Here is a 13,075-nt window from a genome sequence, read left to right as displayed (position 1 = left end):
TGAAGAAAGACTTCGGGAAAAAGACTGTACTACGAAAGATAAGCTAATTGAGGCCATAATTGAGATGTGGTACCGCGATCCAAAAATTAGTAAAGATTGCAGTCAACTCGTTGGATCGATGCCAAAGCGGATTAATGATCTTATGAAAAATAAAGGCGGTCATATCATGTATTAATTTGTGAGTAATTTTTGGATTCATAGAAATAAAACGTAAAAAATTGAAATATTCGTAATTTTCCGTCTTGTTTTAATTAATTTGCACAAGGGTGCAGTTTAAAACATTATTTAAATAAACACCTATAAAGTATAATAAGTATTATAAAGTATAATTCATTTGAAAATAATGTATAGCACACTGGAAAATAAATATAGTACATGTACATGCTTACGTATACAATCCAGTCGACAGGATTGTAAGCATTAGTGCCACATACATAGAGCTTGTTTCCACTGACAGGTTGGATCACCCTAATGTGGTTTCTACAGTCGTAATGCTAGAAGAAAAACAAATAATTTAAATCCTGATATACATAGAAACAAGATGAGAAGTAAAAATGTATCTCATGACGGCTGGTATAGTGATATATATAGTAACAAGATAAGAAGTAAAAATGTATCTCATGACGGCCGATATAGTGATATATATAGTAACAAGATAAGAAGTAAAAATGTATCTCATGACGGCTGGTATAGTGATATATATAATAACAAGATAAGAAGTAAAAATGTATTTCATGACGGCTGGTATAGTGATATATATAGTAACAAGATAAGAAGTAAAAATGTATCTCATGACGGCTGGTATAGTGATATATATAGTAACAAGATAAGAAGTAAAAAATGTATCTCATGACGGCTGGTATAGTGATATATATAATAACAAGATAAGAAGTAAAATGTATCCTCATGACGGCTGGTATAGTGATATATATAGTAACAAGATAAGAAGTAAAAATGTACATCATGACGGCTGGTATAGTGATATATATAGTAACAAGATAAGAAGTAAAAATGTATCTCGTGACGGCCGGTATAGTGATATATATAGTAACAAGATAAGAAGTAAAAATGTACATCATGACGGCTGGTATAGTGATATATATAGTAACAAGATAAGAAGTAAAAATGTATCTCGTGACGGCCGGTATAGTGATATATATAGTAACAAGATAAGAAGTAAAAATGTATCTCATGACGGCTGGTATAGTGATATATATAATAACAAGATAAGAAGTAAAATGTATCTCATGACGGCTGGTATAGTGATATATATAGTAACAAGATAAGAAGTAAAAATGTACATCATGACGGCTGGTATAGTGATATATATAGTAACAAGATAAGAAGTAAAAATGTATCTCATGACGGCTGGTATAGTGATATATATAGTAACAAGATAAGAAGTAAAAATGTATCTCATGACGGCTGGTATAGTGATATATATAATAACAAGATAAGAAGTAAAAATGTATCTCATGACGGCTGGTATAGTGATATATATAGTAACAAGATAAGAAGTAAAAATGTATCTCATGACGGCTGGTATAGTGATATATATAGTAACAAGATAAGAAGTAAAAATGTATATCATGACGGCTGGTATAGTGATATATATAGTAACAAGATAAGAAGTAAAAATGTATCTCATGACGGCTGGTATAGTGATATATATAGTAACAAGATAAGAAGTAAAAAATGTATCTCATGACGGCTGGTATAGTGATATATATAATAACAAGATAAGAAGTAAAAATGTATCTCATGACGGCTGGTATAGTGATATATATAGTAACAAGATAAGAAGTAAAAATGTATCCCATGACGGCTGGTATAGTGATATATATAGTAACAAGATAAGAAGTAAAATGTATATCATGACGGCTGGTATAGTGATATATATAGTAACAAGATAAGAAGTAAAAATGTATCTCATGACGGCTGGTATAGTGATATATATAGTAACAAGATAAGAAGTAAAAATGTATCTCATGACGGCTGGTATAGTGATATATATAGTAACAAGATAAGAAGTAAAAATGTATCTCATGACGGCCGATATAGTGATATATATAGTAACAAGATAAGAAGTAAAAAATGTATCTCATGACGGCCGATATAGTGATATATATAGTAACAAGATAAGAAGTAAAAATGTATCTCATGACGGCCGATATAGTGATATATATAGTAACAAGATAAGAAGTAAAAATGTATCTCATGACGGCCGATATAGTGATATATATAGTAACAAGATAAGAAGTAAAAATGTATCTCATGACGGCTGGTATAGTGATATATATAGTAACAAGATAAGAAGTAAAAATGTATCTCATGACGGCTGGTATAGTGATATATATAGTAACAAGATAAGAAGTAAAAATGTATCTCATGACGGCCGATATAGTGATATATATAGTAACAAGATAAGAAGTAAAAATGTATCTCATGACGGCCGATATAGTGATATATATAGTAACAAGATAAGAAGTAAAAATGTATCTCATGACGGCCGATATAGTGATATATATAGTAACAAGATAAGAAGTAAAAATGTATCTCATGACGGCCGATATAGTGATATATATATAGTAACAAGATAAGAAGTAAAAATGTATCTCATGACGGCTGGTATAGTGATATATATAGTAACAAGATAAGAAGTAAAAATGTATCTCATGACGGCTGGTATAGTGATATATATAGTAACAAGATAAGAAGTAAAAATGTATATCATGACGGCTGGTATAGTGATATATATAGTAACAAGATAAGAAGTAAAAATGTATCTCATGACGGCCGATATAGTGATATATATAGTAACAAGATAAGAAGTAAAAATGTATCTCATGACTGCAGGTATAGTGATATATATAGTAACAAGATAAGAAGTGAAAATGTATCTCATGACGGCTGGTATAGTGATATATATAGTAACAAGATAAGAAGTAAAAATGTATCTCATGACGGCCGATATAGTGATATATATAGTAACAAGATAAGAAGTAAAAATGTATCTCATGACGGCCGATATAGTGATATATATAGTAACAAGATAAGAAGTAAAAATGTATCTCATGACGGCTGGTATAGTGATATATATAGTAACAAGATAAGAAGTAAAAATGTATCTCATGACGGCTGGTATAGTGATATATATAGTAACAAGATAAGAAGTAAAAATGTATCTCATGACGGCTGGTATAGTGATATATATAGTAACAAGATAAGAAGTAAAAATGTATCTCATGATGGCTGGTATAGTGATATATATAGTAACAAGATAAGAAGTAAAAATGTATCTCATGACGGCTGGTATAGTTATATATATAGTAACAAGATAAGAAGTAAAAATGTATCTCATGACGGCTGGTATAGTGATATATATAGTAACAAGATAAGAAGAACAAATGTATCTCATGACGGCTGGTATAGTGATATATATAGTAACAAGATAAGAAGTAAAAATGTATATCATGACGGCTGGTATAGTGATATATACAGTAACAAGATGAGAAGTAAAAATGTATCTCATGACGGCTGGTATAGTGATATATATAGTAACAAGATAAGAAGTAAAAATGTATCTCATGACGGCTGGTATAGTGATATATATAGTAACAACATAAGAAGTAAAAATGTATCTCGTGACGGCCGGTATAGTGATATATATAGTAACAAGATAAGAAGTAAAAATGTATCTCATGACGGCTGGTATAGTGATATATATAGTAACAAGATAAGAAGTAAAAATGTATCTCGTGACGGCCGGTATAGTGATATATATAGTAACAAGATAAGAAGTAAAAATGTATCTCATAACGGCTGGTATAGTGATATATATAGTAACAAGATAAGAAGTAAAAATGTATCTCATGGCTGCCGGTATAGTAATATATATGTACTCTTCAAAACAAGAAACGCAACAGGGATATTTTTGTTATTTTAAAGAGAAATATATGTAATAACGTTACAAGCTCAGAGTATGTGATGTTACACGTGTTAAGGCACTGATTGTCAGACCAAAATGACAATAAAAGTTGTGCACTTTGAAAACGGAGGAAAACATCGGATTTTTCGCCAAAATGCATGCGTGTCCAATAAATTTGTTTGAGAGATCTGCATGCTCTGCAAGTGCAACATGTGCAAAATCCTATAAAAGTGACGGGTTCTCGGTTTCCATAGCTCAGTGTTAAGCCACCGACACGCAATACAGCTACGCCAAGACTGACTGAAGCACAACGCAACAACACCATTAGTCGCTTGGAAGCAGGCGAATCTCGATCAGATGTTGCCAGAGCTGTGAATGTTTACCCAAGCACCATCACAAAGCTATGGAATCGTCACCAACAACATGGATGAACTCGTGACCGTCCACGATTTGGCAGACCTCGTGTGCAGGATGTTGACAGATTTGGTGGTGGCAGCGTCACGATGTGGGCTGCCATCGCCTACAATGCCAGAACAGACCTTTTGCACATTCGAGGGAATTTACGGCTCAACAATACGTCGACGAGATTCTTAGGCCACATGTGCAACCCATCATGGTGAACGTCAACGACGTTTTCAACATGTCAACGCCCGTCCTCATACAGCCCGACTCACCACTGTCTTCTTGAGACACCACAACATCAACGTTCTTCCCTGGCCTCCAGATCACCAGATTTAAACCCCATCGAACATCTTTGGGACGAGTTGGACCGACGTTTGCGACGGCGACAACCTCAACCGCAGACTCTACCTCAGCTTGCAGCAGCTTTGCAGGATGAGTGGACAGCCATTCCACAGGATGTGATTCGTCATTTCATCGCTTCCATGGACAAGAGATGCCAAGCAGTTATTGATGCTCACGGGGGGCATACTCGTTATTGACGTTGAGTGACGTTAAACTTCACCTAGTGAGCGTGGACTTCGCCTTTGCAGACTTTGGATGTTCAGCAGTGAATGTGCAAAGTTTCACACATGTCATACAGAACTACCCGGAATAAACTTGTTAACAGTATGTCTCAAATTGCGCCTTTTGCGTTTTTTTTTTTGACGAGAGATAAATGTGTGTATCTTACAACTGTATTTTGTATCAAAATGTGACATTATACACAAGAAAAAAAATACTGCCTTGTTCTTTTTTTTATCTATAGAAGAAAAAAAACGTATGCATACGAGCAACTCCATGTTTTCACTCTTAAAACCCTCGTCATACTAATAATAAATAATTCCGTAAACTATAAATCAGTGAACATTGTATCACCAACTTCCTGTTAGAAAACACTCCGATTAAAAAACAAAACCTTTTTATAGTTATATATAACACTTCTATCAAATAGTTCTAATGAGAAACACGTGTTACAGTCTACGTAGATGAAATACTATTTAATGTAAAGTACAGAAAATGTTCACACACCTCAGACTTGCCTTTCGAAATACAGTTGGCGATGTTCGATGGTTTGAGAGTCAAGATGTCCTCCTGAGAGAAAAACAAACCAGCTGTTATGGGTTAACTTTTCTTCCATAATGATTTATCCTAATACACAACCAATCAATAAAAGAAAACAGCTACATTATATAGATTATTACTCGAAATAAAAATAAACTTTGTTACTTCACCGTTACACAAACATAAGTGTTGGTTGAACAAACGTTGTTACTCTATCGTTACACAAACATAAGTGTTGGTTGAACAAACGTTGTTACTCCATCGTTACACAAACATAAGTGTTGGTTGAACAAACGTTGTTACTCTATCGTTACACAAACATAAGTGTTGGTTGAACAAACGTTGTTACTCCATCGTTACACAAACATCAGTGTTGGTTGAACAAACGTTGTTACTTCATCGTTACACAAACATAAGTGTTGGTTGAACAAACGTTGTTACTCTATCGTTACACAAACATAAGTGTTGGTTGAACAAACGTTGTTACTCCATCGCTACACAAACATAAGTGTTGGTTGAACAAACGTTGTTACTTCATTGTTACACAAACATAAGTGTTGGTTGAACAAACGTTGTTACTCTATCGTTACACAAACATAAGTGTTGGTTGAACAAACGTTGTTACTCCATCGCTACACAAACATAAGTGTTGGTTGAACAAACGTTGTTACTTCATTGTTACAAAAACATAAGTGTTGGTTGAACAAACGTTGTTACTTCATCGTTACACAAACATAAGTGTTGGTTGAACAAACGTTGTTACTCCATCGTTACACAAACATAAGTGTTGGTTGAACAAACGTTGTTACTCTATCGTTACACAAACATAAGTGTTGGTTGAACAAACGTTGTTACTCCATCGCTACACAAACATAAGTGTTGGTTGAACAAACGTTGTTACTTCATTGTTACACAAACATAAGTGTTGGTTGAACAAACGTTGTTACTCTATCGTTACACAAACATAAGTGTTGGTTGAACAAACGTTGTTACTCTATCGTTACACAAACATAAGTGTTGGTTGAACAAACGTTGTTACTCCATCGCTACACAAACATAAGTGTTGGTTGAACAAACGTTGTTACTTCATTGTTACACAACATAAGTGTTGGTTGAACAAACGTTGTTACTCTATCGTTGCACAAACATAAGTGTTGGTTGAACAAACGTTGTTACCTATCGTTGCACAAACATAAGCGTTGGTTGAACAAACGTTGTTACTTCACATGAGAGGTAAAATCAGAAATGTTTCAGTTGTAAAAAAATAATCACATTATACACCGACGAATACGGTAATTCAGTTGGAAGATAAGGGGTTTCAGAACAACTGGTCTTTTAATATTACAACGTCAGATACAAAACTATTACTATTACAACGTCAGATACAAAACTATTAATATTACAACGTCAGATACAACACTATTAATATTGGAACGTACGATACAACACTGTTAATATTACAACGTCAGATACAACGCTATTAATATAACAATGTCAGATACAACACTATTAATATAACAACGTCAGATACAACACTATTAATATTACAACGTAAGATACAATAGTATTACTATTACAACGTAAGCTGAAACTGTTAATATTACAACGTCAGATACAGCACTATTAATATTACAACGTCAGATACAACACTATTAATATTACAACGTACGATACAACACTATTAATATTACAACGTACGATACAACACTATTAATATTACAACGTACGATACAACACTATTAATATTACAACGTACGATACAATATTGAATAACTCCGATCATTAAGTGCGTGTGTTAAATACGTTAGGCTAATAACAACTGATAAGAATTTATTGAAGGCACATAACTAGTCGACGATTATAATATTCAAAATATCTGTTGTTACAAAAGAAAATACAACCTAGTTCCTCATTAAGTGCAACCTCGGATTAAGGCATGGGCTTACAGGACTGAAGCCCAGGGTCTCACAGTAATTAGGGCTCCTCAAGCTATGACTATAAATGCATTGCACATAGATGTTCTATCTAGAGGGGTCCTCTGTAAGTAGTAAAGCCTAGGGTCAATAAAACCATTAATCCAGCCTTGATTAATTGTACTGTAATGTGAGCCCTTGAAGGAAATAAACAGTGTGAGGGCAAACCAGGCTTTAGACAAACAACATTCATTGTATCACAGACACGTGTCAGGCTTTAGAGAAACAACATTCATTGTATCAAAGACACGTGTCAGGCTTTAGACAAACAACATTCATTGTATCACAGACACGTGTCAGGCTTTAGAGAAACAACATTCATTGTATCACAGACACGTGTCAGGCTTTAGAGAAACAACATTCATTGTATCACAGACACGTGTCAGGCTTTAGAGAAACAACATTCATTGTATCACAGACACGTGTCAGGCTTTAGAAAAACAACATTCATTGTATCACAGACACGTGTCAGGCTTTAGAGAAACAACATTCATTGTATCACAGACACGTGACAGGCTTTAGACAAGCAACATTCATTGTATCACAGACACGTGTCAGGCTTTAGAGAAACAACATTCATTGTATCACAGACACGTGTCAGGCTTTAGAAAACAACATTCATTGTATCACAGACACGTGTCAGGCTTTAGAGAAACAACATTCATTGTATCACAGACACGTGTCAGGCTTTAGAAAACAACATTCATTGTATCACAGACACGTGTCAGGCTTTAGAGAAACAACATTCATTGTATCACAGACACGTGACAGGCTTTAGACAAGCAACATTCATTGTATCACAGACACGTGTCAGGCTTTAGAGAAACAACATTCATTGTATCACAGACACGTGTCAGGTTTTAGAGAAACAACATTCATTGTATCACAGACACGTGTCAGGCTTTAGAGAAACAACATTCATTGTATCACAGACACGTGTCCTCCTTCTTTTTCTGTTTACTGTCATTATTAATTAATTCCAACTAAAGCCAGTTGAGTAATACACGATTAGTGATAACATCATTACTAGTAATTCGATAATAACGTCTATAAACATTCATATCGCACTTATAGAATTACTAAACCGTTGTTTTGAAGTTAAATAAAACCAAGGTAGAGCGGGTTCATTCTGTGGTTTTGTTGTCTTATCTCAAGGGAGAGCGGGTTCATCCTGTGGTTTTGTTGTCTTATCTCAAGGTAGAGCGGGTTCATCCTGTGGTTTTGTGGTCTTATCTCAAAGTAGAGCGGGTTCATCCTATGGTTTTGTCGTCTTATCTCAAGGGAGAACGGGTTCATCCTGTGGTTTTGGTTGTTTGGAATTTCACGCAAAGCTACACGAAGGTTATCTGCGATGGTCAACCCTAATTTATCAGTGTAGGACAAGAGGGAAGGCAGCTAGTCATCATCACCCACCGCCAACTCTTGGGTTACTCATTTACCAACGAATAGTGGGACTGACCGCCACATTATAACGCCCCCACGGCTGATAGGGCGAGCATGTTTGGTATGACGGGGATTACAACTCATGTGCCTTAACCACTTGGTCATGCCGGTCCTCATCCTATGGTAGCCCTGGATTTCGGTTCTGACAAGAGAGGTTCGAAATCTGTTGCACAGCCCTGTATTCTATTCCTGGCGAGATGGGTTCGAATCCGTGTGATATCGTAAAATATTTCACAAACTTTAAGTTGTGTATGATTTATATGTCTTTTAAGTATCTTTAAAACACTGTAAGCTGACTTTCCACATTGTCTTCTCTAAATAACATTGCACAAACTGGAGAACACAGACAATATTTTTTCATGTTTAAAAATTCCATGTTTCATTATCCCTTTTCGAAGCCTGATTAAGTTCGATGTCTTTAGTGGTACGCAATGATTTGGGAGAATATTTACCGTCTGGTACTTCAGCATACGGCGCACAGTGTCAACATGATAAATAACGATAAAGCCATATCTGGTATGATTTTATTTTTCGAATCTTTTCATTCGCGCCCTCTGTTCACAGATAACTGAGTAAAAATAAAGTTCGATCGGGCTATTGAATAAACATTACTTACCAATATTTTTGGACCTGGCATGGCCAAGCGCATAAGGCGTACGACTCGTAATCCGAGGGTCGCGGGTTCGCACCCGCGTCGCGCTAAACATGCTCGCCCTCCCAGCCGTGGGGGTGTATAATGTTACGGTCAATCCCACTATTCGTTGGTAAAAGAGTAGCCCAAGAGTTGGCGGTGGGTGGTGATGACTAGCTGCCTTCCCTCTAGTCTTACACTGCTAAATTAGGGACGGCTAGCACAGATAGCCCTCGAGTAGCTTTGTGCGACATTCCAAAACAAACTTACCAATATTTGTAATGTTTTGAATATTGACAAAACCGTACAACACAAGTGAACTAGTTTCAATATTTGTAATGTTTTGAATATTGAGAAGACCGTACAACACAAGTGTACCAGTTTCAATATTTGTAATGTTTTAAATATTGACAAAACCGTACAACACAAGTGTACCAGTTTCAATATTTGTAATGTTTTGAATATTGACCAAACCGTACAACACAAGTGTACCAGTTTCAATATTTGTAAAGTTTTGAATATTGACAAAGCTGTACAACACAAGTGTACCAGTTTCAATATTTGTAATGTTTTAAATATTGACAAAACCGTACAACACAAGTGTACCAGTTTCAATATTTGTAATGTTTTAAATATTGACAAAACCGTACAACACAAGTGTACCAGTTTCAATATTTGCAATGTTTTAAATATTGGCAAAACCGTACAACACAAGTGTACCAGTTTCAATATTTGTAATGTTTTGAATATTGACAAAACCGTACAACACAAGTGTACCAGTTTCAATATTTGTAATGTTTTAAATATTGACAACACCGTACAGCACAAGTGTACCAGTTTCAATATTTGTAATATTTTAAATATTGACAAAACCGTACAACACAAGTGTACTAGTTTCAATATTTGTAATGTTTTGAATATTGACAAAACCGTACAACACAAGTTTACCAGTTTCAATATTTGTAATGTTTTAAATATTGACAAAACCGTACAACACAAGTGTACTAGTTTCAATATTTGTAATGTTTTGAATATTGACCAAACCGTACAACACAAGTGTACCAGTTTCAATATTTGTAATGTTGTGAATATTGACAAAACCGTACAACACAAGTATACCAGTTTCAATATTTGTAATGTTGTGAATATTGATAAAACCGTACAACACAAGTGTACTAGTTTCAATATTTGTAATGTTTTGAATATTGACAAAACCGTACAACACAAGTGTACTAGTTTCAATATTTGTAATGTTTTGAATATTGACAAAACCGTACAACACAAGTGTACCAGTTTCTATTTGCAATGTTTTGAATATTGACAAAACCGTACAACACAAGTGCACTAGTTTCAATATTTGCAATGTTTTGAATATTGACAAAACCGTACAACACAAGTGTACGAGTTTCAATATTTGTAATGTTTTGAATATTGATAAAACCGTACAACACAAATCTCTCAGATTTAAACTCTCAGAGATTAGAAAGTTTTCCTTCGACTGAACACCTTTTTAAACACCAGCAGTAACTTGGTTTCAGATTAATTCCTTTTTTCTTTGTCACCACTGTTTGAGTTTAAAGTTAACACCTTTGTCCTGTTAACACTAACCGTGTTTAAATTTAATACCGTTTTCCTTTCACAGGTGTCTCTCTTCAACATTAATATACTTCTTCAGACATAACAGAATCATTTCTCATTAATTAACATTTATATAACATTTATTTTCGAGACTCTGACTATAATTTGTGGTTCTTTAATGACAGCAAGGGGGTGGGAACAAAGACTCTTTATTTCTATACCCCGTTATCATAATTTATCAGAACGAGGTGTGTATTTCTTTCTGTATATATAATTATATAAACGTCAGTATCTGTTCCTTACACGTAACGAAATATTTTGATCAATCAACAACAAACTTGACACATAAGGAAAGTTATGAGGGGATGTAACCCCCATCTAGTTTCACATTGATAGAATACTTGAAAATAGTATGTCCTTCTAGCATTAATACCTTTGTGAATTTTTATGTTTCTTATGTTAAGAGATAAAACCAGAAGCGTGATTTCCCATTCTCTGCTACGAACATTCCAAGGCACGAGTACTCCAGCTTGTAGTGTATAAATAGCAGAATTGTTTACCCGCCTGGTTGGTTTCTAACGTCATATATTGCTCTGAGAGACTCAGAAAATCGTTTTTGTTATAAGTTTCTAAGGGCAACCAGTCCTTATTAATGTCTGTAAACTTAAATTAGACAAATATAATAATTGATAATTAAAATAAATAGCATTTTATTTTTAATCGAAATTCTTGTTTGACTCAAATAAAGACCATAATTATTACACTTAATCAATTATTTTATTTTACACTACTATACTTCATTAATTAATTTAGTTTACAGAACTGCACTTAACTTAATTAATTTAGTTTACAGTATTACACTTCACTTAATTAATTTAGTTTACAGTACTGAACTTCACTTAATGAATTTAGTTTACAGTACTGCGCTTCACTTAATTAATTTATTTCACACTACAACACTGCACTTAATTAATTTAGTTTACAGTACTGCGCTACACTTAATTAATTTATTTCACACTACTACACTTCACTTAATTAATTTAGTTTACAGTATTGCGCTTCACTTAATGAATTTAGTTCACACTACTACACTGCACTTAATTAATTTAGTTTACAGTACTGCACTTCACTTAATTAATTTATTTCACACTACTACACTGCACTTAATTAATTTAGTTTACAGTACTGCACTTCACTTAATTAATTTAGTTTATAGTACTGCGCTTCACTTAATTAATTTATTTCACACTACTACACTTCACTTAATTAATTTAGTTTACAGTACTGCACTTCACTTAATGTATTTCACACTACTAAACTGCACTTATTGAATTTAGTTTACAGTACTGCGCATCACTTAATTAATTTATTTTGCACTACTACATTTCACTTAATTAATTTAGTTTACAGTACTGCGCTTCACGTAATTAATTTACTTTACAGTACCGCAGGTCACTTAATTAATGAAGTTTACACTATAATATATGTTTATTAATTAATTTAGTTTACAGTACTGCACTTCACTTAATTAATTTATTTCACACTACTACACTGCACTTAATTAATTTAGTTTACAGTACTGCACTTCACTTAATTAATTTAGTTTACAGTACTGCGCTTCACTTAATTAATTTATTTTGCACTACTACATTTCACTTAATTAATTTAGTTTACAGTACTGCGCTTCACGTAATTAATTTAGTTTACAGCACTGCGCTTCAGTTAATTAATTTATTTTGCACTACTACACTTCACTTAATTAATTTAGTTTACAGTACTGCGCTTCACGTAATTAATTTATTTCACACTACTACACTGCACTTAATTAATTTAGTTTACAGTACTGCACTTCACTTAATTAATTTATTTCAGACTACCACACTGCACTTATTGAATTTAGTTTACAGTACTGCGCCTCACTTAATTAATTTATTTCACACTACTACACTTCACTTAATTAATTTAGTTTACAGTACTGCACTTCACATAATTAATTTATTTGACACTACTACACTGCAC

At 33.8% G+C, this 13,075-nt stretch overlaps 1 protein-coding gene across 1 annotated transcript in view; it reads right to left on the bottom strand.

The window, feature by feature from the left end:
- LOC143239284 (semaphorin-2A-like) overlaps positions 1-13,075 on the bottom strand; it is a 40,799-nt gene that overhangs the window by 519 nt on the left and 27,205 nt on the right. Inside the window, exons 4-5 of the mRNA XM_076480213.1 lie at positions 5,399-5,461; positions 390-494 (exon numbers count right to left, since the gene is read on the bottom strand). Of these exons, the coding sequence (XP_076336328.1) occupies positions 390-494; positions 5,399-5,461 (168 nt within the window). The remainder of the gene's footprint in view (positions 1-389; positions 495-5,398; positions 5,462-13,075) is intronic.

Source organism: Tachypleus tridentatus, chromosome 2, assembly GCF_004210375.1.
Source record: "Tachypleus tridentatus isolate NWPU-2018 chromosome 2, ASM421037v1, whole genome shotgun sequence".
Lineage (NCBI taxonomy): Eukaryota > Metazoa > Arthropoda > Merostomata > Xiphosura > Limulidae > Tachypleus > Tachypleus tridentatus.
Note: the sequence above shows the minus strand (reverse complement) of the source record. Positions and strands in the feature narration are given on the sequence as shown.